Here is a 27,652-nt window from a genome sequence, read left to right as displayed (position 1 = left end):
GGAGGAGGAGAGGAGAAAGGGCGTTGGGTACGTACCGGGGAAAGCGGGGTTGGTCTGTCCGAGGGGAGGAAAGGGGGTTTGCTGCATGGCCAGCTGGTGGAGCTTGGTCAACTGCTGAGGGAGGGAGGGACACGAGAGCTAAGAAGGTCATTGTCATCGAGCACAGTCACACCACAGGCAAACAGGCAGTAACACGACAGGGTGAAAGGCACAGGCCATGCGACCAAGCAGGGAAGTGGAGCAAGGACTTGGCCTGGAGCGTCACTGCAGCGGCTGGCCGGTGGGGGCCCCACCTGCTGAGCCCGACACAGTCCTCCCCCGGTGCACCTAGCTCTGAGGGCCACCCAGGGTGGAAGTCCTCAGACTTCCTTTGGGAGACCACTGTCCAGTACTTTCTGCCCCTGGCCCCCTGGCCCCGTCACAGGGCCCGGGGGAGACAGAACTGTGGGCAAGATGGGGGTAAAAGTGGGAAGACATGGCCACTCTGGGGATGACAGGCCCACCATGAAGTTCTCCCGGAAATTCCCACAAGGCCCTGCGGGTGCACGCCCACGCTGGAGCCACCAGAACCCACATCCACCACGTCTGGAGAATGAGGGGTTCAGGTGACCCTGATGTTCAGGTCTAAGAGCCCAAAGGGTGCTGGGCTAGAGCCCACGAGGGTGGGCTGCCTGGGCTGACAAAGAGGGTACGTTGTCACTGGAGCACACGGGCAGGGACCCCGTCAGAAAGGTGGCCTGGGACACAGGTCATGGGAAGGGTTAGGCCTGCAACTCCCACCCACACACACAGAAAGGCTGTGTGTGGTCAGAGATCAAGAAACCGGCAGGGTCACCTGTCGTGCTAGAGAGGAAAGTACGCAGTGGCACTCCGGGCAGGTCCCCCAGGGAACTGGGACACACCAGGAAATGGTCCCTGTCTGCCCGCCTGCTGCAGCTCCGGGCCAGAGCTCGGGTCCTAGGAACTTTCCTCACCTCAAAGCCCCAGAGCGGAAGGAAACCCTGTGTCTGGAGAGCAGAGGCTGCCCTGTGCCAGACTTGGGGCTCCGACTGGATGTGTGGGTGCCTGAGTCCCTCTTGGGCCCTCCGTGGGGAGGGGGGCACGGAATTCTCGCCAACCTGCTGTTCCTTCAGGCCGGAACAGAACATCTCAAATTAGAGAGCACGTCTTCAGACACAGTCCAGTGAGTCTGGAGGACAGCACTGCTAACACGACAGGGTCCTTGTCCCCGTGGCTTCCCCTGGTCTCGTGCCCCCTCCAATGGGCTAACTGCTGGTGTGGGCATCACGTGGACCCCATTCAGCACATGCGCAGAGGACAGTGTCCCCAACTCGCCTATCTCTAGAAGGTTGCAACAGGCAACCTCCAGTACTCTGTGATTCGTACTGAGGTTGTGTGGCGCCTCTGCCCAGGCTGATGCCTTTTAGATGCTTTGTGAGTATGAGCACTCTCCGTCACAGTGGGCTCTGTGAGCACTCTGGAAGGATCCACTCTTCTGCCAGGACATCCTCTTCCAATGGACCCAACCAGGGTCCCACAACACCCTACCGAGCATCTGCTCATTGTCTCCTAGTGGCCATGCTTCCATGATCTGACACGGCGTCTCCGCTGTCCCAGCGAGACCGTTCCCTGCACGTTTCTCCTCACTTACACCCTCTGCTCACCGCCGTCACCTGATGGCTTCTCACCGGCCACAGTGCAGTTGGCCTCTGTTGGGGACATTGAGGAGTTTCGGCCGCCACAGAGCCGCTTCACTGCCGTGGGTCTTCGGCAACTCCTCGACATTGTTCAGAAAAGTCGTCCTTAAATCGTGATTCTGTGGGCCGGGTGCTCGGATCCTGACCCCCAGGGGACAGCGCATCTTCGCATAAGGCATCCAGTGTGCTGGGGGAGGCCAGACTATGTTCACTACCCAGTTTCTACTTGTGCCGCTGGAAAGAGGCCATGAGGGTTCCCATACAACATCTGTCTGTTCTCCTCATTCTTTTTCAATGGTTTTGTTTTTTTAGTTAGAAGCTGTTTCTGATGCACTGGAGTATTTTCTAAGGAACTGTTACCATAGAATGACTACAAAAACCTCCCTAGCTTCCACCCCAGCAGCACGCGGTCATGGGGCACACAGGGAGCCACCCGGGGCACTGCGTCAGGAGAGGCCTTTGAGCACTGCCAGCAAAACCAACCACTGAAATGAAACCATCTTAAAATTGCCTTGGCCGGAGAGACAGCACAGCGGTAGGGCATTTGCCTTGCATGTGGCTGACCCAGGATGGAACTGGGTTCAATTCCCGGCATCCCGGGTTCCCTGAGCCTGCCAAGAGTGATTTCTGAACGCAGAGCCAGGAGTAACCCCCGAATGCTGCTGGGTGTAGCCCAAAAACCAAATCAATCAATAAGTTCACAAAAACTTCCTAAGACAGGGCCAGAGCAATAGCACAGCAGGTAGAGTGCTAGTCTTGCACACAGCAGACCTGGGCTGTCCCTGGCACCCTGAGGCTGGAGTTCTCTCTCAGTGCAGAACCAGGAGCAACCACTGATCACCACTGAGTGTGGCCCCAAAACAAAACCAAGCAAAAAGGCTGCTGAAGGGGCCGGAGTGATAGCACAGCGGTGTTTGCCTTGCAAGCAGCCGACCCAGGACCTAAGGTGGTTGGTTCGAATCCCGGCGTCCCATATGGTCCCCCGTGCCTGCCAGGAGCTATTTCTGAGCAGATAGCCAGGAGTAACACCTGAGCACCACTGGGTGTGGTCCAAAAACAAAAAAAAGACTGAAGACAAAAACTTGTTACTTTGTCTACTGCTTTAGTTTTTTAAAGAGTCTGACTGCTTTTACGCCTATATGAAATTTTAAATTCACATGCCTTACATATTGTCTTATTTTGTGTCTTAATTGTCTTGATCTTCTAGTTTTTCCCTTCCTGTGTGTTCATTTGTCTCCCTTCATCCACTGCCAGTTGCTTTCATCGTCAGTTGAAATTTCATCTACGACAACTCCCAGCTCTGTGCTTTGGGAACCCTGTGGTGTGTGCCAGATTAGGTGAAGGGCCCTGAGCTGCCCAGGCCTCTGAATCTTGGAAACCATAGTTCCCTGTTCTTGACAGGAAGTTCCACTTTTTTGTAGCATAATGCAACAGCCAGTTATAAACCGCTAGGAGCCACGCAAGGCATCTGACCACCATTTAAGACTAATTTTCCATTCCCCAACCATGAGCTTCCCTGTGTAAACCCTATATAAGCTGGTTACTATCTCACTGGGAGGAGGGAGAGGGTCACCTCCTAGAGGTGACCCTGGATGGTCAGTTTGGAGCTGTTGGTGATGAATAAAGCCTTGCTTTGCTTTGCTTCAGTTGTGGACGTTTGCTTCAGTTGTGTATCTCGTCCTACGACTCCGGACCCTAACATTAAGTCCAGTGACTAAAGCCCTGTACGTACTTTCTCACTGAAGCCAAACCTTACCCACCCACCCCTAAAATATACCCAATCTCTCTCCCCATCTTTTTCTTGAAAGTTCCTTCTACCACAACCTGCTTTCATGTTTTCAACTATGGTCCCTCCACCTCAAACTCTAGTTCTGTCTGGTGAACAGCCCAGGCCTCCCCTGGCCCTTCAATTTAGTTCTCCATTTCCTGTGGAGCTTCCTGGGCACAGCAGCCTCAGCTCCCCAATCCAGACCTTTCTGGAGGTAAGGCAGCACCAGAGACCTGAATACTGGCCAGAAACTGGCCAGGGAGGGCTTCCAGGGTGTGGCACCATGCAACCCAGAAGTGCACCTCCTGGATCTGGGATGGTCCCCAGCACAGGGCTCCGGAGGACAGAGGACCCGAGTCCTGCTGCATCATCTTCTGCTAAGCCATCGGGCAGATCTGGATGAAGGCTGTTTGCTATCCAGGGTCCCCTGGAGTTGACGTCAAACAATGCCTGTGGGCCTGCAGTCGAGAGAGGCAGCCTTGGGGCGAGGTGCAGGCAGCTTCATGCCCCAGCTCAGGGACCACTTGGATATGAGAAGTGTCTCCCATCTCAGGCTCGGGGGAGAGGGAGCAGCTAGGCGACAGCTGGGTTGGAGCCCACAGTCCCTCACACTTCCTGAGCTCCAAGAAACAAGACGTGAAAACCCTGACTGGAGCTCCAGCACAGGTGTCCTTGACGGTGATGGAGGGGATGCCCTGCTGTCTTCGGAAACCCAGCGCTGGTGCCGGGCACCCTCAGAGGTATTTCAAGGCTCTCCTTCTGGGTTGGCCCACAAGCCAGAACCGAAGAGACTGTAGGAATCACTGTCAGGAGACAGAGGTCCCGGTGGACAGTCCAGCCATGGCCACCCTCCCTAGGTCTGCACTCAGATTTCTCTGACCAGGGGCTCTGTGGGGCCTGAACCCTGGTGTGGCCTCGGGGTCCTTCCTGTGCCTTGACCAGGAGGGTGCAGTGTGTGAGGCGGGAAGGCCCTTAGCCCACTGCCCTGAGTGGGCCCATGTGCCATGAGCCTGGTTTGTCCAGGGTGATCCTGCCAGGCTCCAGGAGGGCTGGAAACCTGCTAAAAGTCACTGCTCCTCTCTAGGGACTGCAGGTTCCCATCTGCACCAACACCCAGAGGCGACCATCAGGGCAGCTACAGGACAGGGGGCAACACAAGCCCTGGCAGCCCCCCGAGGTAGGTTACGGGGCTCCAGCTCGCTCTGGCAACCCCAATAGGTAGAAGCACAGGCTGTGGTCGTGGACCCCACAGGGAACACGTGGGCATCGCACGGCAGGGCATACATGGGTTCCTAGACGCACACTACTGCCATGGGTAAGGTAAGCGTCTGGGTCATCCCCGTGAACAAAATGGCCTTCCTTGGCCACACGCGGCCTCTGTCCACAGTCCCTGGCTCCCCACTCCGCAGAGAAGGCGGCAAAGTGTGCCCCACAAGCACCCACAACGGGGCTTCGGAGAGTTGCAGGGTGAACACAGCCGGAGGAGACGGGGAAGCCAGGCCCACCTGGAGGACAGGGCTTTCCTGCCAGGTGGTGGGGACGCTGGTGCAGGCGGGAACCTGGGCTGGGCCATGGTGGCTCGGGAGCAGGCGGTGGACGGTCCAGGGGCCGGGGAGCGAGTCCGTTTCAGGCTCCCAGAGGCCTGCTGTGTGCAGTGGGTCCAGGCCAGGCACGGAGGTGGCAGCTCTTTCCTGCTGGGGGCCATGGCCAGGCCGCAAGGCTGTGGGAGCAGCTCAGTGGAGCCCCCTCCACAGGACCCCATGTCAGAAATGCCACAGCCCGCCAGGAGCCTATGCTTCCCCCGCCTCAGCTTCTCCACACCGACAGGGCTGGGGGAGAGCCCAGGGCCAACACTCCCCCCACACCTCAGGATTTCAGGAAGAACCCCAGGCCTGCTGGCCTGGTTCGGTAAGAGACAAACTGGGCATCGCTGCGCAAGTGCACAGCTGTACAGGGACACGGTGCAAAGATGCACAGACACACAGGCACACGGGGGCAAGGGTGAATGGACGCTCAAGTACACAGCTGCTCAGGCACACAGAAGCACAGACACAGGTGCACAGATGCATGGGCACACGGACACTCGGGTGGCAGAGGCAGACACACAGATGCACGGACACACAGGCTCAGGAATGCACAGGTGCATGGATACATGGGACCACGAACACACACACACAGATACACAGGTCCATGGACACAAACACACAGACGCACAGGTATGCGGGTACACAGGCCTACGGGGGTACAGGCACACAGATGCACAGGTGCCCACGAGGGCAGGCATTCGCAGGCACAGGGCACCAGTGCCCTCGACCCTGAGAAGCCCGGGTCACGCACAGATGCCCATGATCCCTGGCATGGAGGCCTCCGGGCAGACAAAGCAGGCCCTTCAGAGGAACCCATACCACAGACAGTTTAACAAACCAATAGCAGGCCAAGTCCTCCCCGGGGTATAGATTAGCTGGAGAGGGTAGAGGTTACTCGAGGTCACAGGGCAACAGCCCAAGTGAGAAACACCGAGGAAGTATTAATATTATTGTGTAATATTAATAGTAGAGCCAGTATCAGCGGCATGCAGGGGAGGCACTGGGGGGACGTGTGGGCACTCACATCTGGGTGGGGGATGGCGTACTGTCCCTGGATCGTGTAGGCCTGGAGAGAGAGAGTGCAGTCAGGCAGGAAGCAGCAGGCTTCTCAGTGTGGCTTCCCCTTCCAGGCCCGACACCAGCTCCCTCCAGACGGGGAGGACAGACTTGAGGCCCGAGCTACAAGCAAACAAGCGGGGAGCTGCACCCAGCTGCTTCTGAGGGCCCCATGAAGGTTGACCAGGAAGCATGAGGGAGGAGAGAACTCACACCCCTGGCCCCAAGGCCTTGGGGACTCCCGGCGATGCTTCGGCCAGCAGGATATACCCACTGGGGCTGGGGACTGAGCTTGCCAGGCCTCTGTGCTCTCCTCTCCATCACCTCCCCCAACTTCCTAGACACATGCAAAAAGAACACCTAACCCATCAAGTCACTGATTATTGACCTTTGCAAATGCAATCAATACTCCAAGGCTTTTTAAAATTATGGGCCCTGGGGCCCGGAGATAGCACAGCGGTGTTTGCCTTGCAAGCAGCCGATCCAGGACCAAAGGTGGTTGGTTCGGATCCCGGTGTCCCATATGGTCCCCCGTGCCTGCCAGGAGCTATTTCTGAGCAGACAGCCAGGAGTAACCCCTGAGCACCTCTGGGTGTGGCCCCAAAACAAAACAAAAAATGTGCCCTAAAGAAAGTGAAAGTAGGGTTTGGAGAGATTGCACAGCTGCCTTTGCCTTGCAAGCAGCCTATCCAGGACCAAAGGTGGTTGGTTCGAATCCCGGTGTCCCATAAGGTCCCCCGTGCCTGCCAGGAGCTATTTCTGAGCAGACAGCCAGGAGTAACCCTGAGCAACACAGGGTGTGGCCCAAAAACAAGAAGAAGGAGGAGGAGGAGGAGGAGAAGAAGAAGAAGAAGAAGAAGAAGAAGAAGAAGAAGAAGAAGAAGAAGAAGAAGAAGAAGAAGAAGAAGAAGAAGAAGAAGAAGAAGAAGAAGAAGAAGAAAGTGAAAGCAGCAGAGAAAAGATGAGAAGTAAAAGTAGAGAAGATGATAGAAGAAAAATAAGAGACTTGTGAAGAGATGAGAAGAAAAGAAAAGATGTAAAGGAAGAGAAGAGAGGAGGGCAGGGGAGGAGAGGAGAGGAAAAAGAGAGGAGAGAGGAGAGCACAGCAGACAGAGCAAGAGCTTCCTGAGTGGCCCCCAGCCCCTGGGAGTGTAAAGAGGTGTTGGGGGGCAGGCCATGTTCAGTGTGGCCTGGGTCAAGCATGCTGGGTGCAGCTCTCAGAGGTCAGCCCTGCTGGGTCTCAGTGGGGACCGGGGTGCTATGGCCATGGTGACTGTGGACCCTGCAGCCTAGCGCAGGCCCTCCAGCTAAGATGTTTCCAGAACCTCAGGCCCCAACCACACAAACCACACAGAGTGAAGGAGAGTCAAGGCTGAGACATGCACCTGGAGCTCAGTGCTGTGGGCCTGCAGGTGTCCCCCCCCCCCAGGGACACTGCTTTGGCACCCCCAGACTCGGTCCCCTGCAGCCAGGAGACCTCAGGCCAGGTCCTGCACCACATCCACAGCCGCCAGGCAGAGGGAAGCATTCAGGGTTGACCTGAGGGGCACGGTGAGGGACAGCCCCTCAGGGGTTTCCAGGCCCCCTATGGCAGAGCTGGGGGCTAGGGGAGGCCTGTGAGGAGGCAGCGGGAATTTTCCAGACAGGGCTAACGTCTAAGAGAGATATGGGGTATAGCAGCCTGGAGTGAAATGACCACCGATGCCCAGATGGCAGGGACCAGACGTCCTGGGCACAGGGCTGAGACCAAGTGAGGAAGACCAAGCCATGCTGCATGGTGGGCCGAGGGGCAACACTCAGCTGCTCTGGGCTCTGCCCCCACATTTCCTGCCACGAGCATAGGCCCTATGAGCTGTGGCCCTAGGGGTGGGATCCCCAACTCTGTCACTTCCTGTAGCCATGGCAGGAAGTGCAGAACACAAGACCCTGGGCAAGGGGCAGGCCTTGGAGTCCTAAGGCTCTGGCTGGGGAAGGGCGACCATGCACAGCGACTGTCTACAGGGGCCAGAGAAGCAGGTCCCTCAGGTGGGCAGATGGTGCTCGTTGAGGGTGCTGGGACTGTTCCCAGAACCTCTGCCTGTGCCTGCAGGCCACTCCCTCGGCCTGGTAGTCTCGGCCTTAACTCTCCTTGGACAGACACGGGTGCCGCCGACTGGACGCAGAGCCCCTGCATGCCTGGGCTGAGGCCACAAAACCCGCTCACTGTGTCTCACCATGGAAGTAGGACGGGCACGGGTGGGTCAAACCTGGGCATAGCAAATGGGTATTTTGGGGGAATGGACACCTGGGCCTGGGTGCTGTTGTGATTGAGGCTGGAAGTCTCTGGAATGCCCCCGAATCTGCTCAAGAGCATGGCAGAAACCAACTGCTCTGAGCATGCTGGGAGGACCAGGCCACCCGTGACCCTTCCCACCTGTGGACACCAGGCCCAGGCAGCTGAGCGGCTCTGCGTCCACGCGTATGAGGGGCCCGCGCAGTGAGGAGGCAAGAAAACCTGAGAGCACTAACGGGCAGCGGCGGGGGCTGCAGTAAAAGGCTGAGGTTGGCAGTGGAGGCCGCGAGCGGGTCGGCTCTTACCTGACCACCTGCAAAAATGACAGGGGTGGAGGCGGGCTTTGGGCGGTAGGGAATGGTGGCACCTTTCGGTGGGGACTAGGAAAAGGGACAGGAGAGGGAGAGAGAGCGTTAGTGCCACCCCACGGCGAGCGAGCGCTCCTGACCTCAGGGCCTTCTCCCGGGTCCACCCGCTCGACCCTCCAGGCACCCCAGGTGCTGTGCTGTGTGGACCAGGGCGGGGCCCCAAGGGCTGATAACTGGATGGGGCCCATTCGCACGTGACAACAGCGCCGTCACCACTGCAAACGGCCTCCTTCTGTGCACTGCCCACGGGCCAGCCTTCCCCCTTCCTGCCCCACCTCGCGTCAGGGACACCCCACAGGAGGGCCACCCGTTTCTGGGTGCCCCTCAAAAACACACAAGTTCAGCCCAGAGGCAGAGCCTGCCCCTCCCCTGATGCCCACGTCTAAATGCAGGACCCCCTCTGGGTGCCGCTGCCTCTGAGCACGGCTCCCTTCCCAGTGCTCCGTGCTCTCCACCCCAGCCTGGGTCCTGCAGGGCTGTACCCGGGCTTTGTCTGGCTCAGTCCCACAAAGTCCCCAGTGTCCCTACCAGCGAACAACCAGCCAAAGAGCGAATGAAGAGGCACATCTATCCCTGCACCCAGGCAGCACTGCGACCTTGACACACTGCGACCCCAAGCATGTATGACCTTCAGTGCGCTAGGACTCATCCGCATTGTGACTGTGAGCACGTTGTGTTCCTGAGCGTGTTGCGATCTTGAGCATGCTCTGACCTTGACCGTGCCACACTCTTGACCACTTCGTGATGCTGAGCACTCAATAATCTTCACCACACCGTGACCCTGAACACACCTTGCGTTTCTGCTACGTGTCTTTCAGGCAGGAAGGGCCCAGGTTAGTGTCTGTGGTGAGCATGAGTTCCCGGGAAGGCGCAGGCTCAGTATTTCCAAGGTCCTGACTAAACTCGTCCAGAAACGTCGGAGAACAGAGGTCCTTGTGGTCTCGGCAGGAATCAAGGCAGCTAGCTGTTGCTCTCTGCCCTCCTGTTGGGGCTCATACCCCAGGAATTCTGCCCTCCTGTCAGTGCTCCTCGGCCTTCCCATTGATGCTCTGCCTCCCAAGGCCAGCTGACTGTGAATCCCCACTTCAACGCACACCTATATCCTCAGAGAGGTCCTCCGAGCACACCCCAAAGTTCTCCATGGACGTGAGTCCCACCTAGATGGTCCATGCCGTGGGATGGTCTCTCTGCGGGCACTTGGGGTGTCTGGCTCACCTCTCAGTCCGTTTAACAGTCCCCCCCTTTACAGGTGGACGCCCCTGGTAGTGACAGTGCTTGCCTGACTTGGGCCGTCGTGAGAGGGAAGAGGTGTGGGTTCAGCTCAGCAGGAAGGCTCCAGGCGGCCACACGCAACCCAGTTCCGGGCTCAGATGACCCTCCCTTGGGCAAGTGGCCCGGCAGGCCTCAGCTCTGCCCTCTGATGGCTGCAGACCACCCAGATGGCCACTAGAGGGCAGAGCTGAGGTCTGTGGGGTGCAGGCCAGGGCCTCACTAGCTGACCCTGGGAACCTTCCACATCTACTCTACAGTGTTTCTTCTCCTGAAGCAGGGAGCACCCCATGGACCAGCGTAGATCGGTGCTGTGTGCAGCATGGACAGGGATGAAAACAGTCAGAGGAGTGTTGACACTGCAGTCAGACTTCAGAGAAGTTCCCATGGAAACGCGGGACACGTTTTGCACAGCAATCTTGGGCCCCACAGTCTTAAAGGCACGCCCAGCTTCTGTGAGGACCTTGGAACACTGTGCCGAGGAGCACCAGTAGGTGGGTGGTAGGCCGTGGTCACGGCAAGTCCCTTTGCTGAGCCCGGCAGTGACAGGCCTCTCCAGGACAGCTGAGCAGTTGGGCTCTCAGTGTTCCTCCCAGGCACTCCCGTGGCTGTCCTCACTCAGCAGTACTGGCCATGTGTCTCCGGGCTCTCTGGCCTCTGTCTCCATCCTGGACACTTTCAGGCTCTTTTTGAGGCCTGGCTCAGCTCTGACCTCAGTTCCGGTGGCCTGAATTTGCTCACTGGCTCTGCAGGCTGCGTCTTGAGCTGATACACATCACCGCCCGAGCCTTCAGTCTCTGGCATGCCACGTGGGCGAGTCTCTGCCCCTTCAGAATTGAGAACTCAGCACTTCTCATCCTGCCAGACCCTGCCCCTGGCTTGACCCTCCCACCCTCGTGCACCTGCACCCTGCACCACCCATCCTTGCCACCTGGCCTCAGGCCAAGATGCCCCGGCTCCAGGCTCCATGGGCCTAGTATGCGGCGACTGTACCTCCAGCATGACCACACAGATCTGCTTCACACACTGGATGATGGCATCAGGGGTCCCCGAGATCGTCACCGCCCGCTCCGTGGAGTTGGGCAGCATGTCCCCGGCCACCTGGACCTGAGCGCCTGTTGACTGGAGAGACAGGTGGGGAGGGCCGAAATGAGGGCAGTGAACCTCAACTTCTCTGCAGAAGGCCCAGTCCTCTGCGTGACTCTTTGGGAACCCAGGGCAAGGGAACCACACTGTCTAGGGCCTTTGCTGCACGGCACATGTGGGAGATAGGCATCTTTCGAGTAGCCTGTTTCAGGCACAGTCTCCGATGGGAAAGGTTCCTGGAAGGGCTGGTGGGGGAACCCTCCATTCTGGGAGAGGAAGGGCTCACCCCAAAGAGCAGAGCACAGTGGGAAAGCACTATCGCCCACCTCCCATGAACTCCAGCACAGGGGAAGGGGGCAGCACAGGAGATGTCTCAGCAGTGCTGGCACTGTGACTGGGACCCAGGGTTCGAAAGGTCACCCGTGGGTGCTGTGCAGGGCTCATCCCCAGTGCCCATGTGTGCTTCTGTCTCAGGGTCCAAGCTCAGGCAGGCACACACACACACACACACACACCACACACCCCACACACCCCCACGCCACACCGTACCGCACACCCCACACCCCAAGCAGCAGTGCCTGTTACCTCCCTGATCTCCTTGATTTTGGAGCCGCCTTTGCCGATCAGGGATCCACACTGGCTGGCCGGGACCACCAGCCTCAACGTCACTGGGGGTTTGCTGGTGGCTGGGCTGTTGCTCATGGAGTTGATAATGTCCTGGAGGAGCAGGACATGTGTCAGCAGTGTGGTGCTGAGGGAAGCAGGAAGCACCGGGCTCGCAGTGTAGGTTGAGCGGGCTCAGTGACCCAGGGTGAGAGCAGGAACATATCGAGACCGCACAGACACACTGATATACAAGGACTGGACACGGCCATGCAGGGCACAAGGACAGACAGAAGGGCCCATGTCTCACGAGAACACACAGGATGGGGATACCCTCCCCAGGATGGGCCCAGGTGCTTGGAATATCACCTCTTCAAACTTGTAGGCGATCATGGCGAAGGCCTTGAAGATGGCATCTGTGGGACCCGTGATCGTCACGATCCGCTCAGGGCAGTTTCCTTCCGAGATGTTGATCCTTGCACCACTCTGGGAAAGAGAGGAAGGGGAAATGTAAAAGGAGAGAGGGAGGGAGAGAGCAAGGAGGGAGGGAGGGAGGGAGAGAGAGAGAGCGAGAGAGAGAGAAAAGGAGAGAGAGAGTGGTCATACACAGCTGACCACTGACCTGGATGCGTTCCTGGAACCACATATGGTCCCTGAGCCCCTCCAGGCGTGAGTTTTGAGCACAATCTCTGAATACAGAGCCTACAGTGAGCCCTGACCACAAAGCACAGATCTGGGAGTGGTCCCTGAGCATAACTGGGAGAGTCCCAAGCACAGAACTGGGACTGAGCCTCAAGCACTGATACACGTAGCCCCAACTGTCAATCCCCCAAAGAGGAGTAAAATAAGGCAGTGACGGCAGAACTAGAGACCTGTGAGGGTTCCTGGCCACCCAGATGGAGTGGGAGCCCCGTGGAAAAGGGGCACCTTTGCCCACCTGCACCCACGACAACCACACTCACCTCCTCTCGCATCTTCTTCACGGTCTCTCCTTTCTGGAATAGAGTCGGACAAGAACTAGTTCACCAGGGCTTCCGGCTCAAGCAGACCAGGGGCCCAGTGTGACACCCCCACCCCTCCCATGTGTGATTCTGAACACCACTGGGATTGGAACGTGGCTCACTGAAGGACCCCAGAGCTGGCCAGACTGGGCAGGAGGGCTGCCTGTGTGCAGAGGTCCTCCAGGGTATGCACAGGCCACCCCCACCTAGAGCCGTGGGAACCCTTGAGGAAGAGGATGGCTCCTTACCTTCCCGATGATGCTGCCCACCTCCTGCGGAAGCAACAGGAAAGACAGTCACGGGGGTGGGCAGTCATGAGTGGAAGGGCTGCGGCGGCCTTGGGGAGCTCCTCAGGGTGGGGAGGCTGAGCAGCCCCATGCGACGGGACTCCCTGGAGCATGTTGGCTAGGATGGGCGCACCAGTGCAGCCTGGCACTCTCAGGCACCTCCCAGGCGGAGGCGGGGCTTGGTGGCAAAGCAAGGCGGCCACCCCAGCCTAGCTGCTCAGCCCCTCCCCAAGCCCCCAAGAGAACCGGTGAGTGAGGCAGCAGGGCCTGACCCATCCGTCCTCTTGCCCCTGTGGAAGATGAGGGTGTCATCTCGCACCCCGGGGATGCAGAGCATCTACCATGGCCCAGCACTGCCTGCATCCAGGTCTCTGGTTGTGGCTGGGGCCAGACCTGCTGCCCAGCACCTGCACTGCAAGGTGAGAGGATGTGAACCTCCCGGCATGAATCATGAAGGGTCCCTCAGAAGGAACAGGATGACTATGGACATACGCACATGCTGTGAGTGACACGTATTCCAGCCTGAGAGCCATGACCACTGCGTACCATCTGGCCACTCGGGTCAGGCCGCAGTGGAAGCGCCTCTCCCGGAAAAGTTGGTTCTAGCCGGCCAGCGTGAGCTGGGACAGGGGGTTCCAGAAGAGAGGTGAGTCACAAAGGCGAAGGCCAAGAGCCACAGGGCTGAGGAGAACTGGTGGGACTCTCCCATATGGGCCCTAGACATGTAAGTCACCACCAAGAGGGACACTCCCACGTGGGCCCTCAACACCAGGCCCTGGACACTGGAGACAGTGGAACTGGCTCCCACATGGTCCCTGTAAGCTGTGCTCTTGGGCCTTAGAGGGGACTGGCTCCAGGTCAAAAGCTTGGTTCCTGCTGGGCTGGGCCGGGCCTCGTGTTTGGGCCCCCCAACCAGGTGGCAGCAAGGACGGGTGCAGCTCTCAGCACTGCTGCAGACAGCCCTACCTTGCCGTGCATCAGCAGGCGGATGGTCAAGGTGACGTTCAGGCCGCCCTCTGACACCTTGGACTCCATCTTCCTCCCGAGATGTGGCTGAGGGTGCGAGCTCCAGGCGCTGAGCGGGGCGTGAGGAAGGACAGATGGGGCCCACAGGGGGTCACCTGTAGAGAACACAGCTTGGTGAGTGGCTCCCACGGTGGGATGAAGGACACAGATGGGGCAATAGGCCGCTTCTGGGAGGCCTGAGAAATGGGCGGGGCTCAGGCCCCGCCCGGACTCCCTGGGCGCAGGACGTGAGTGCCTTTCTGTGAGTGATCTGGTCTGGACCTGCACTGGGAGTGCCAGGTTGAGAGCAGAGCATGGCGGAGGAGATACAGGTACTTGGGGTGTGAGGGGCAGGAGGGGAGGGTGGGTATTGGGGGGGGAAGGGAAAGGGGTGCAGGGGACACAGCCACAGGCTCTGAATGAAGGGGCCTCCAGGGACTGGGGGGGGTCCCCACCCATACCCAGTGGCGCACCTGCGGGCAGCAACTGCGGATGCGAATGGAGCAGGGGAGCCACAGGGTGAGGCAGCAGGAGGTGCGTGAAAGGGCCTGGGACCCCTGCACCCCCTGGCTCTGGACTCGTCTGGCCTAACCTGGAAGGCGAGACCACACGTCAGAAAGCAAAATGCGATACTTCTACCCAAAAGGGGCTTTTGAGAGAAAATAAATCAAAATATTTCTGCTGAAAAACATGCTCAGGTGAACAAAGCATGAAATATGGAAGCAGAGCAAGAAAAAAGCTTAGGAGCCAAGATGGGCAGACACTTCTGTTAGGGAACCACAACAGCAGACACAGCCAAGGGTTGGTCAGTCCACGACGCCCCAGGGCCAAGAGCAGGTAACATGGGAAGTTGCCAGGATCCCAGAGTCCTGGGCAAGGAGCTGCGGATAGTGCGTGGGGCCATGTGGGGTGCCCAGGTGGAGGCCCCAGGGGGTACAGGTGTGGCCCTTCCCCTGACAGGGACAGATGGGCTGTGGGGAAAGTGGGTCGGCCCTACTGTGGGCTGTAGCAGTCACGGGCCAGCAGCCAGGGGTGGGTCCTCGGGAAGAAGAGTTTTGCACCCACAAGCAGGGTGTCCTTCTCTCAGGGAGAGCGTCACTGCCCCCACCCCTCAGCACCAGCTTTGCCCTTGCTGTGGCCCCCCTCATGTCTTAGATCAACACTACATGCTCTTGGTCTAAGAACTCGGGGGTAAAAAAAACAAGCAGATCTGAGCAAACGGGAGAAAAGAAAGAAATCACTGTATTTAGGAACAGAAAACCTAAAGAAAAACCAAAACAGAGTTTGGAAAGAAAAGAACATGGACCCACTTCTGGTGGGCTGGACGCAGGAAAAGGGAAAAGGGAAGTGGGGGTCCCCTGAAGGTGTATGTCGGGCAGCTCTGCAGGTGCCCAGGAGCATGACTGAGGGTGTAGGCTGCATCAGTAATGGTCCAGAAATCTCTACCCTCAAGAGTCACAGGAAAATTCAGCCCATTTTCATTCAGAACACAGAAGAAAGCAGAAACAAGTCCTAGTGGACCAACCTGGCATTACCCTGATGCAGAACCAAAGCGAGGCAGAGGCACAAGCCAAGCCTGCTACCAAGACTGTGTTAGGCAACAACCTAACACAGAACTACTCAGCCCTTTCCCAGCTGGGTCCAAGAACACTTACGGTCTCAGAATGGCCACACACTAGAGCCAAAGCATAACTCCGGCAGAATTCAACCTGCCACCTTGGGAGAACAGAATGGGGCTGGAAAGACGGGGCCTTTCCGGGCAGCCAGAATCTCAGGACGCTCCTAGGTCACCCTGTAGCTAGCCGCTACTTCCTGTCCCTGGAGCAGCTCAGCTAGTATTGAGCATGGGGTGCGGGACTGGAAGGCCCCTGGACAGAAGGGGACACTGGAGCTCTGCAGACCGTGTCAACAGGCACTGGGCTTTGTGGGCAGAATAAACACCTGTGGAAGCACATGGGAGAGCCAAGGGCAGAGATGTGCGGAGGCCATGGAGCAATGATGGTCCGTTACAGAAAAGATGCGACCTGTCCTTCTGCCTTAGTGCTCGGAGCCTCTCCACCCTGATTCCAGCCTGACTTTGTGCAGATGAGATCACTGTGACTGATACGGAGAGACAAGGACCCCAATAATGCAGTCACCTGACAAGGAAAAGGAAGCGCAACGAAGCATCTCTCCATCCTCAAGGCTTGTGAGTCAGGGTGGGCCAGGCTGGCCAGAGGACGGAGAGGGTGCAGACAGGGACACAAAGACCCACAAGGACCCGCCGTCAGGACCCTGACAGAGAGCCAAGTGGCAGCACTGGCACGGAGGTTGGGGGTGTTGGGGCAGCCATGAGGCCTGCCAGCTTGCCCTAGGCTTAGAGCCATCAGTCCCCAGGAGAAGCCGAGGGTCCTTCAGGAGGAGCTGATTCAGGGCAGAGAGAGCCAGTGGCAAGGGTCCCATGACAACCAAGAACTCGCATTTCCCCTCTGTGGCTGCAGCAGCCAGAAAGGCTGTGCGTGTCTGGGATTTTCCTCACTTCTGTCTTCTCCTTTGTCTCTTAGCATGGAAACTGTCCTTGGGAACCTAATATTTTGCTCGCTTCTCCGCACCTGACACTCTGCTCTGGACACCTCTTCTGGGGCCCCGAGGCTGTGACCATCCTTTTCGGCAGGCACCTGGCTGAAAAGAAAATCTGTGCTTTTCACTTCCAAGGTCTTGGGCATTTCTTTCAGTTAGTGACTCCAAGTTTATCCACTCTTCGACTGATCTTTCAGAAGGGCCTAGCCTGGCCAGGGCAGGGGCTAGGTGCCACCTGCCTGTTAGGCCCCTGCCCAACCCGGCTCCTGCCTCTTCCTCACTCCTCATCATTGGCAGGTTCTGAGACACAGCCTTCCAGATTGCCATAGCTAGATTGTGCTTTCTCTCTCACTCCCAGTGGATGCCTACACAATTTTCTTTTCACATCTTGAGCAGAGCTTGAGAGCAAGACGATCCCACGGTAGCACAATCTCCTGGCTGGGCACAGGCCTTTGTAGTTTCTCCAGCACCTTTCAGCCCGCACACCAGGCACTTCTAATCTGCCATGGCATCCTGACTTGTTGCTCCATTACTTGTGTCACTGGCCATCGTGCAGACTGGGTTTTGTTCTGTGCTGTGTCCCCGCCTGTGGGTTTATTCACCCTGTGAGGACACGGGGGCTCATCCTAGTTCCTGCAATCCCAGGAATAAGGGCACATGCAGTGGGGTGAGCCTCTTCCCTGCAGAACTTCTGAGTGGAGATCTTTTTTTTTTTTTCACTCAGAAATCGATCCTGGCTTGGGGGACCATATGGGACACCAGGGGATTGAACTGCAGTCCGTCCTGGGTCAGCCGTGTGCAAGGCAAATGCCCTACTGCTGCGCAGTCACTCTGGCCCCAATACGTGGAATTCTTGAAGTGTGTTTCACTCTGAGCACCCCTAAGCCGCTGGCTGTGGTCCTCCCCCTGCATCTTAGACATGTCCTGTCCAGCCTCGAGGTAGCCTCTCGCCCTTGGGCCCTTTGCGGTGGCGGTCCAAGTGCTCCGGGACATTGCTCTGTCCTTTCACATCTCAGTGGGGCCCTCACAATGACACAGGCTGTCCCTACCTGTGGCAAAAGGCATGTTCGCAACTTCTTTTGTGATGTGCCTGACTCCTTGGCATTTTCTCTAAATAGTTTATTTACAGCTTTATGTTTAGTTTTCCATTGAGTTAATTTTTGTAGGTCAAGGTTATTGGGTTTTGGCCATTGTTTTGCTTTCTGCAGATAGATCTCTGGGGGCGCAGCTGTGGGGGAGGGGGGGGAGCGGCAGAGCTGGTGCCTTGCATGCAACAAACCCTGCAGAGGCACGAGACCATAGCCTTGATATTGCCCCAAATTCCTTTATTCCTGCCAGGCTCTGGTTCCAAGTGTTCACGGATGTCTGGAACCTGCTCTGCTGTTTGGTTGTGCTCCTGTCAGTGACTCCACACTGCCCACCCCACACTTATGCCGTACCACTTCGCCTGACTATGGATGTCAGCACTGAGACTTGCGTGGTTCTTTCATCACTCCAAGTTCCTAAGCTTTGGCTAGAGCGGCCGAGCAGTGCACCGTTAGGAAGTCTGGATCTCAGGTTCCACTGTCCAGTTACGACACAGACACATGGCCGAGTGCAGCCTCTTGGGAGCCGATCGCGCATTCTTAAGCAGGTGCACTCACGGGTCTAGGCTTCAGAGGTCAAGACTCCACATTTCTTCCATTCAGATGTGCTCTGTGGGCCTGGCATTTCCTTCCTTCCCCACAGGCCTGGCTGGAAGTGTGTCCTGCTGAGGGCATGCGAGAGGGCGTCCTATGGACAGCAGCCGAGGCAGTAGGGCATGCTTGTTTCTGCATGCTCCATTCCTGTCAGCGCCCAAACTGTATTTTTGGGGTTCCTCGTGACACTTGCAAAACCTGTTTATGTGGTGGGTTTAGTGAGATTCTGGAAATACACATAGCTAGCCCATCTAGGTTTGATCCCCTGCAACCTGTATGATCCCCCAAGCACAGTTAGGAGCGATTCCTAAGAGTGCTGCCAGGAGTAACCCCCAAGCATCACTGGGGGTGGCCCAAAACCCAAAACCAAACAATAAAGCTGTTCAGTGGACCATGTGCTTGAAAATCCAGTTGGCTCAAAGCAGCACACTGGGAGGGGGCTCTGCTGCAGACCTAGACCCCCCCCCAACAACCCTGTTACCACATCAGCCCAGAGCTGCAGCCCCCGTATCAGACAGAGAAACGACCTTCCTGCTACATGAGATGGAGTTGCCGTGGTGCTAAAGGAGAATCCTAATGCCGCGCTCAGGTATGGTGTCTGACGGCCATGCTTGGGCCTTCTTTGTGGGGAAGGGGACACGGACGCGGAGAGAAGGAAGGAGCCCCTGCCAGATCTGCGGGGCTGCCAGGGGTGGTTCTCTCCCCGCTAGATTCAGTGCCAAATTAAAAGAGGCACATCAGCATCCAGCACCCGGGCAGGGGAAGTCAGCACAGCCCGAGGGGTCCCGCGCGAGCTGCTCTGAGTGCACGCGCCCAGGCCTCAGCTGTCTGTTTCTGCCATGAAGGTCACTGCGGACGCCCTTGGGATGGAGCACACTTGACTGGGTGCATTTTCCAGCTCAGTGCGCAGCAGCTGCCCAAGGCCAGGAAGGCCAGGATGGCAAGAAGTGCCAGGGCACATTAGTGCTCGCTGCCTGCTGCTCTGGGAGAGGCTCTGCAGGCTGAGGGGCCTGACTGCCTCAGGGAGGATGCAACTCCGGGAGGGTCAGCAGTGGGCGCAGGGCAGAGGGAGGAAGGAAAGGAACAATCTGTGCTCCAGGCCAGAGAGGCAGGCGTGGAATGCAGCGCTGAAAAGGATAGAAGGGAGGAAAAGAGGACAGGAGAGAGGGAGAGAGGGAGAGAGGAAGGGAGGGAGGGAGGCAGAACCTGAGAAGAGGGTACAGGTGAGCAAGGAGGGTTGGGGAGGATGGTGGGATGGAGGAGCTCAGTGTTGCTTGCCAGCTGAGGTGGGGGACAAAGTAGAGATGTGGGAAGATAAACTAAAATCAAAGTGCTGCTGGGTAGAGCAGACGGGCTGCAACCGGCATACCTGCAGCTCAGAGCGTGGCTCAACCCCCCAAGGAGGCTTGGGGCTCCCTTCCCCTCACTTCGGGAGAAGCCCAGCACCCGCATCGGGGACAGTGGTGTGACTAAAAAGCACACGATGCTCGTGGCATAGTGCTCCCTCTGTGCGCTACTTCTGGGTGCAGAAGCCGTGACTTATCAGTGGCTCCCAATGGGACAGGACAGGTTCTGAGAGGGAGGCGTCCGTGATGGCCATTCATTCATTTACTGCATCCTGTTCCTGCCTCCTTTCTGTGATCAATCACTGGGTGACAGGACTGTACTTTCCCATCGATGGCGGCTGGTGGTAAGTGTCATGCTGTAGGGGCTAAAACCAGGCAGTCTTATCCTGAAGGAGAAGGGTCAGTCATGACTGAAGATACCATGTAAGGGTTAGAGCTGGGTTTTTCCAGATCACACCGATGAGGACCGAGCATGGCGAGATCCCAACTTATCTGTTTTCAGGCTCAATAAAACCCACAGACACTCAGCAATCCTTTCCCAAACCCTATACTCTTTCCCACCAGATGCAGCCAGATCATCCCACTGCAGGTCGTCAGGCCTTGCCTGGAATCACAACCTCTATATAAAGACCTCACTGGTCAAATCTGTCTCTGCCCCTGCCTCTCGCCTCTCACCAAGAAAGGCAGCATGAAGGATTCAGATCAACGCGATGGTGGTGACATGTGGGAAGCCAGCTGTAAGTAGATGGGCACAGGCTCGGCGCCTCCTGTCTAGATGGGCGCACCAGGGGAATGTGTGGCTACGTGGGGCCCCCCGCAGCCCCCAGGAGACAAGAAGTGAAAATAACCCTGGCAGGCCAGGTGTGTGCTGCTTAGGCAGCTGTGAGGCTGCAGGGAAGGGCAGAAAGGCCCCAGACAGACATGGCAGGAGGGGCCCCACCAGGACTACCCACAGGGTTGAAGGTATAAGTGTGAGGGCTTAGAGGGGATGTGGGGTATCACAGCATGTCCTGGGCTGGGATTACCTTCTCACGGTCCACCCGGGAAAGCAGCCAAGAGACCAGGAAGGAGTTGAAAAAGCGGGATGAAGTGCCAACCAGGGGTGGGTCCTGGTTCTGGGGTGGGGACTCTTAGCTATTCCAGGCCCCAGATGTTGCTCCCAGACACCTGACAACAACAGCGGGATGCCCAAGGCCCTGGGAAAAGCCAAGGGTGAAGTGTCCAGGGGCTGGGAGTTCCTTTGGCCAGGATGTGAGGAAGAGAAACGACCCAGAGGCCTCTTCAGATACGCAAAGGCACCTGCACCTTCTCTCCGAGGGCAGCACAGGGGCAGTGGCCACAGCGGTGACCGTCAGGTTCAGGGACAGGACGTTTTAGGCCTAAAGCCGACTCTGGCACTGTCCCACTGCTCTGCTCATCTGTGCCCTTTTCTTCTCTCAAATATGCTATGTCTGGCCCTGATCTGCCTGTTAGGGTGTGTGGGACTTCAAACCCGGCCGCCTGTGGGCCTCTTCGAGAACAGGCTAACAAGTTGGGCTCAAGGCCTGCAGGGCTCCCCCCAACCCCTCCCACCACTTGGCATGCTGCTCTGTGCTCTGCTCCTTGCTTCTACCGTCCCACGTCTGCAGAGGCTCACGCTGTGCCCGCCTGCCATGCCTCCAGATGCCAAGGATGGTGGGAAACCCAGACAGACATTTCCCAGTCCTGTGCTGAAGCTCACTGGTCCATGGAGGGCAGGTCTGCAGACACATGAAGATGTCACCCAAGACCCAAGCTGGACATTGATGTTTCAGCTGTGGCTCAATGGAGGAGCCTGCGGGTCTGATTGAAGCCTGGGTTGGTCCTGGCTCCTCAGAACAAAGCCAGTGCTCGACACTCGAGCATGTAGGACGTACCTGCTGGGCCAGTGCTGTCTGGTCAGTCCTGCTGATCCAGACATACCTGATCCCAAGGACCCTGTGCCCAGAGCACTGTCTCTCAGGAATACCCTCCCTGCCTGGCCCCACTACAGAGCAGATTCAGGGGTGAGTCTGGGCTTAAGAAGGGAGGGGGCAACACTGCCTCTACTCTCTGGGTTCCCAGAGCCCACCTGACTGGGTCCCCACTTCTACTCTGGTGCTGGTCCCGCTCTTGCACTCACAGCTTTGTGACTGAACTGGAGACTCTACCTGTCCAGGAAAGTCAGCTGGCAGCGAGTTTCCAGGCTGGGAGAAGTGTCAGGAGACACCAGGACTCTCAGGACACCCCACCCCATGAGGTGTGTCTCCCAGAAGCTATAGCTGCAGGTAGCAGAGAAGCCATGTGTGTCTGGCCAGGGGCTGGAGGAACCCACCCACTTCCTAAAGACCAGACCCAGAGTGAGGACGGGCACAGACCCTGCTGTGGCATGGATGCTTCTAGCCACAGGGACTCTCCTGGCTTCTAAGACAAGGGTCCAAGGCACCATGCAACAGGGCTTGGGGGCACACCAGGTGGTACTGTGAGCTGCTCAAAGTACACCCAGCAATGTCCTGGGACCCTTCGGTACTGACGTGGCATCAGGCATCAGGGGGTACGCTTAATTTGTGGGGCTCCCCCAGCCCCTATATTTGATGTCATGTATAGAATGAACACCTGTGTTCTTACAACCTCAGACCATTTAGAAGACCCCATTAGGCAGGAAAGTGCCCTCAGCCCACAGGCTTCCCTTAGCAGGAAAGCGGCACTTAAAATGAGAGCAGGAAAGTGAATTCTTCCTGTGCTCTTAGGGAAAGAACAGAAACACTCCCTTTCCTCCAGCCTGAGACACAAGAACGCTGAATGCTGAAAGCTGCCCCATGTGCCTTGAGGGAGCTGGAACCCTCAAGCCTTGCAATTCCACAGGCAAACCGTGGAGCAAGTTTTCACCAGGAATGTCTCTCCTGAGGAAAACTGCTTCAAATATGAAGATCAAAACATCTTGTCTCAGAAAGGCAAGAAAAATTTCTCTGCTAGGACACACTGAAATCAAATCCCTGTTTGACCTCGATGTGGGCAAATTTTCTGGAAACGTGTTTTCTAGAAATCTAAACAGAAGCTGAATCTTGTCAGTGGAGAGTCACAGAGCTCAGCCTGCAGCCGCCCGCACACCTTCCTAGCACCCTCACAGCACACAAGAGACGCTCACAAACACTGCGGCACTAGGAAAGCAGGAGGGAAAAAAACTGGGTGCTTGGAAACAGCAAGGCTCAGTGTTTCAGAACCCCACAAAGTCATTCGCCCTTCATGAAAGAATTGGGCTCCAAAGGGCTGCATCTGCAGCCTTGTCAGGGCAGGAACACTTGTCAGGGACAGGAAGGCCATCCCAGATGTGCCCGCACATTCCCACACAGGTCCCGGGAGTGCGGAGTGTGTGTGGCTCGGAGCCACGCTAGCTCACGTTCAGGATGGGAACCCTAGCCTTAGCCCTGCCCAACCACATATCACTCCTGTGGTGCAGTTACACAGCACCCTAGTGTCCCTTGCTAAGCCGGAAGGCTCGAAAGTGTCCTGTGAACGTCTCGGCCACTTCTGACCACATTTACAGTTTTTCCGTCTCCTCTGCAGGGAGATACCCGAATGTGGCCACGTTTACGCTCCACACCTGCCCTGCAGCCTTTTGTGCCCACTTCGGTGTCCAGCCTGTGTCGACGCGACTACTCCCTGGTCATCGGTGGGACTGTGCCTGCCCCAGCCCCACACCCCTTACCTCGGAACAGAGCAGCTCTGGGAGGTCAGAGTGGGCTGGATGTAGTTAGACAGATGGCCAATCTCCTCCTTTAGAGATGAAAATGCTGGAGGAGAAAAACCAGTGATGTTTTGTTCTAACCCAAAGGAGGCTACAAATCCCATTGGCCTCAGATGGGAAACCTCGTGACATGGGACCAGGCACATGTGACCTACTTTTCATACGACTCCCCTTATTCTGTCGGGGGGTGTACCCGGCACGGATGTGCTGTCACTTCGATGACTCCTTCCCCGGGCAGAGGCCCCGGGCTCCACAGACCCAGGGTGGCACTGCCCGCAGGACAGCATTGGCAGCTGGGCCAGGAGGGTGGGACTGATCTCAGAAACAGTGCAGAACAGTGGCCCGCAGGTCTGTGTGGGCCTCGTGTGGACCTTGAATAGAGCCGCAAGGCAGTCCGAGCACCTTCCCCACTGTTCACCTCTCCGTCCTGTCCTGAGACTGGAGCCCGCAGGCTGTGGAACCCACTGCCACAGGCCTCCCCGTGCAAGTGACTAGCACACACACTCATCAACTCAGGTGCTGGCCACTGAGAAACACCCCAGGTGGGCAGGAAGGAGCCTGCGGGACACGCCCCACCATGTGCTTCTGACTGAGATCCCAAGAAAAGGCATGCGCTGGGGGCAGACACCTCGGGACCTTGCAGAGCTCTGCTCCTCCCAGCAGGAGTGGGCCCCAAACCAGCACAGCCAGGGCTGTGCCTGTCCACCCCGCTGTCCACCCTGAGTTCTAGTCTTGGAGGCAGCTCTCTCCTCTGTGGCAGCGACCAGTCCCCCTCACACCATCTCCTGTGGAAGTGCAACATCTGCCGCCTCTACACTGGGACACACCCACACGCAGCCCGCCGGCCCGAGTGTGCGCCCAGCCTGCACAGTCCCACACTCACGTCGGTCATCGTCTCCGCAGTCTCTCCTGCCTCGCCATGCCCTTGAAAGCGGCTCTACGGAGATGAGGAGGCCGGGGCACGGGGCAGAGCTCCCCACCAGGCCATGCTCAGGAGTTCTCCCCAAACCCACCAGTGCTCCCTACTGACTTCTCACCATTTCCCCACCAATCCTCCTCTTAGCCTCCCCACTGACCCTCCACCTAACAATACTCCCCACTGATCCCTTCCAGTCTCCCCTACTAACCTCTACTCACCAGTGCTCCCCACCATTCCTGTACCATCAGTGATCTGCACTGACCTGTCTGGAAGCCAGGTTACCATGTCAGGGCAGAGGTAGTGGAGAGAAGAGAGCGGGGCTGACACTCCCCAGCCGCATGCCCACTGTCCTGAGTTCATAGGGTGGGGTGGTGTCAGGGAGAAGTGGGTACAAGGGCAGTGTCCTGGGGACAGAGTGGGACAGGCAGCAGGTGGAGTGTGCTGGTGGACGGGGGTGGGAGGCAAACACCCATCTCTGAGGAGAGGCACAGGAGGAACCAGAGAGCCAGAGTGTGGGGCCCTAAGAGCAGGTGCAGAGGCACGGCCAGGAGCCCTGGGAGATAGCGGGAAGGGCAGAGACAGGAGAGCCCAGCTCTGCTTACATAACGTCGCGCCCTTGGACACAGCTGGCCGCTTGCTGCCAAGCCCGGGCAGACTGCCAGCACACGGTGGCCTCACTGACATGTGGCCGAGCAGCCACGGAGGCTGAGAGGGTTTAACCTTCCTCAGAGGAAGAGGAACAAAGCAGAGCTCAGACCCACACAGGAGGCAGCTTACAGAATTGGGTCAAGCACAGCGGGATTAAAATGCTGAGCTGCAATGAAAATCCATGCTGGACAGACGACATTTGGTCAGGGCGGAGTGAAGCTGGAAGCGAGAACCATGGAAGGCTCCGCACAGGGGAGGTCCTGTGGTCCTGGTCAGTGCCTCTGACTTTCAAAGCACTGGCCTGCGCATCTGACAACCACAGGGGAGGCGCTCGGATTCTGCCCGGTCAGGAGCCAGAGCTAAAGCTGCTCATGATCAAGTCATCGTGGAGAATCAGGTTCGCCTCTGTGACCACCTTTGCCTGGTGGACAAAGCCCAAGAAGACATTTCCCCGGTTGTGGTGGGCAGGGTGAGGCTGTCGTATAGGACACATGGAAGAATGTGCTGGAACTGGGCAGGCTGGGTCAGTGGGCAGCGCCGCCGCCACCACCACGCTATGTGGAAGTTGGGGCTGGGTGCCTGGCCAGGGGATGCGTCCATGGGGTACACCTGCCCCCCAAAGTCACAATGCTCCTGTGTGCACTCCTGTCCATGACCTCACACACCTGACCACCCCACATGTCCACCACCTGCACACTTACTCCTACACACATTCCCACCTGTACTGCTCCTGCACATACGTACGACACACATGGTCAAAGACTGCATGCTCAGACTCCTGAACACACGCCCCATGGAGGCTTCCACACATTCCTCTGATGCTCCTGCTCCCCACACATGCTCCCACAAGCAGACCCCTACACATGCACACAGACCCCATGTTTACATGTCTCTTGCACACATGCTCTCATCCACACACATACCATGCAAGTGTGAATCCATTCCCTTACATCTGCACACACGAGCCCCACTCAGTCCTGCGCACACACGTGCAGACATGCTTCCATCCTCACTCTTCCACATTCACGGACACTCCACAGTGGGACACCTGCCACCATGTTCTTTGTGCACGTGAGGCCGGCTGACGCTGTGTCCCGGGGGATACTGAGAGCAGGGCTCAGGCCCAGCCGCTGCTCCAGAACATGTGTGACGTGGCTGACGTGAGGATCATCAGCACGGAAGGGCCACACACCCGTGGCACTCAGGGCACTCACCTTCCCCCATAAGCAGAGCTCGGAGTCACAGCAGCTCCATGAGCAGTGCTCCGAGAGCACCGGAAGCAGGATGGGCGACGTGCAGGCCTGGCTCTCGAAGGGGAGCCGACTACCTAGAAAACAAAACATAGGCCATGAGCTGCCAAGTCCCAACCCGTGCAGGAAGGCGCGGAGACAGTGGGCAGGGTGAAAGCAGCTTCTGTGGAAGTTCACAAGCCTCCGAGAGATGTGCTCGTCCACCTCGAGGAACTGCGTGTAGCATCTGGACGGTTTTCATGTTTCTGTAGCAATAAAGCCCCAGCTCACAGTCCTGCAAGCATGCTGCCAGTTTTCTTTCACAGCTAGCATGAGAATTTTCAGCAGGGCTAGAGGACTGGACAGGGTCCTCACTTTCGGACCCTCGCTTTCTATGTGCCCCACAGGGTCGTACCCCAGAGCATGGTTGAAGGTGGCATTGAAGGACCTGAAACACTACTGGGGTGGACCGGGTAACCCCTGGACCCCCAAGACCAGAGCAGACCACAGCATGGAGAAGTGCTGGGCAGGCTCTCCGTGCCTCCTGAGATCTTACCTGAACCCTCCCATCCCACAAGCTTTTTTGTCCACAAAGTTCTGCCACCACCCTGAGGGCCTCAGGTTCATCCGCTTGAATGTTTTGGACTTGGTAGGACCTACGTCTGGTTCCAAACTAGAAATTCCATTCTTAGTCAAGCCCCCATTTTCATGGCACTAGGCCTTTCCCGTGTTAGAGGTTTAGCTCTTAGCAAATATTTGTAAGCCCCAGACACACAGCCCTGACCTTTGAAATGCTCGATTCCAACAGGGCCCACACCAGGTGGAATTGTGAAGTGACCAGGCTGTGTTTTCTCCGGGAATCCCAAGTCACCACTTAAGGCAACAAGCAACATGCAACAGGCTAGGGTTTGTTTGTCTTCAGATAAAATGTCTTGCCCACAGAGCACTGGGGTTCAGATGACATGAGTGAGGAATCAGTAAGGGTACAACACCCAGGAAAGCACTCGAGCACCCCTCCCCATCACAGGTGCAAGCGCAATATGCAGCATCACCCATGCTCACTCCCAGGTCAGTGAGCCCTGCTCTGCAGAGGGAGGCCGGAAGGCCACAGTGGGAATCGACCAGAAGCTGCCAAAGTTTTCAGTGGGGGCGTCTGTGAAAACACAGTCAGAAAACACAGTCAGATAGGGGATGGAGCATCTTCGCAGCAGATGGTGCTGGGGAGAGGGACGTGCACGGGCAAGAGCACGAATGAGAATCTGCCAAAGGCCATCCTAAAAAGGAGCTCTGAGTGGACTCAGGACCCACTGGGAAAAGTCTTCATGACACTAGGTTTGGCAATCAATTCATAGATTTAAGACACACCACACAAAAATAGACAAACGAACTGGATTTCATAAAAAATGGAAACTTTTGTGCCTCAAAGGGCACTCAGTCGCACCTAAGTGAAAATACGACCTACAGAGCAATAGAAAAGACTGCACGTGAGATATCTGAGAAGGACCTAACAGGCCAGACTAAATAGAGAA

At 57.3% G+C, this 27,652-nt stretch overlaps 1 protein-coding gene across 7 annotated transcripts in view; it reads right to left on the bottom strand.

The window, feature by feature from the left end:
- Positions 1–26,218, bottom strand: part of PCBP3 (poly(rC) binding protein 3) — a 30,414-nt gene extending 4,196 nt beyond the window's left edge. Inside the window, exons 1-12 of one of the 7 annotated variants that reach the window (XM_049785471.1) lie at positions 26,109–26,218; positions 23,289–23,373; positions 14,472–14,590; positions 13,960–14,114; positions 12,955–12,978; positions 12,668–12,700; positions 12,075–12,191; positions 11,688–11,819; positions 11,010–11,138; positions 8,616–8,759; positions 6,076–6,117; positions 36–114 (exon numbers count right to left, since the gene is read on the bottom strand). In XM_049785471.1, coding sequence (XP_049641428.1) covers positions 36–114; positions 6,076–6,117; positions 8,616–8,759; positions 11,010–11,138; positions 11,688–11,819; positions 12,075–12,191; positions 12,668–12,700; positions 12,955–12,978; positions 13,960–14,114; positions 14,472–14,590; positions 23,289–23,373; positions 26,109–26,118 — 1,069 coding nt within the window. In that variant the 5' untranslated portion in view covers positions 26,119–26,218. Of the gene's footprint in view, positions 1–35; positions 115–6,075; positions 6,118–8,615; positions 8,760–11,009; positions 11,139–11,687; positions 11,820–12,074; positions 12,192–12,667; positions 12,701–12,954; positions 12,979–13,959; positions 14,115–14,230; positions 14,332–14,471; positions 14,591–23,288; positions 23,374–26,108 lie in introns of those variants that run through there. The other 6 variants (XM_049785472.1, XM_049785473.1, XM_049785474.1 and 3 more) reach the window with 6 other exon arrangements.
- Positions 26,219–27,652: the final 1,434 nt, after the last annotated feature.

This window comes from Suncus etruscus, chromosome 13, assembly GCF_024139225.1.
Source record: "Suncus etruscus isolate mSunEtr1 chromosome 13, mSunEtr1.pri.cur, whole genome shotgun sequence".
Classification (NCBI taxonomy): Eukaryota; Metazoa; Chordata; class Mammalia; order Eulipotyphla; family Soricidae; genus Suncus; species Suncus etruscus.
Note: the sequence above shows the minus strand (reverse complement) of the source record. Positions and strands in the feature narration are given on the sequence as shown.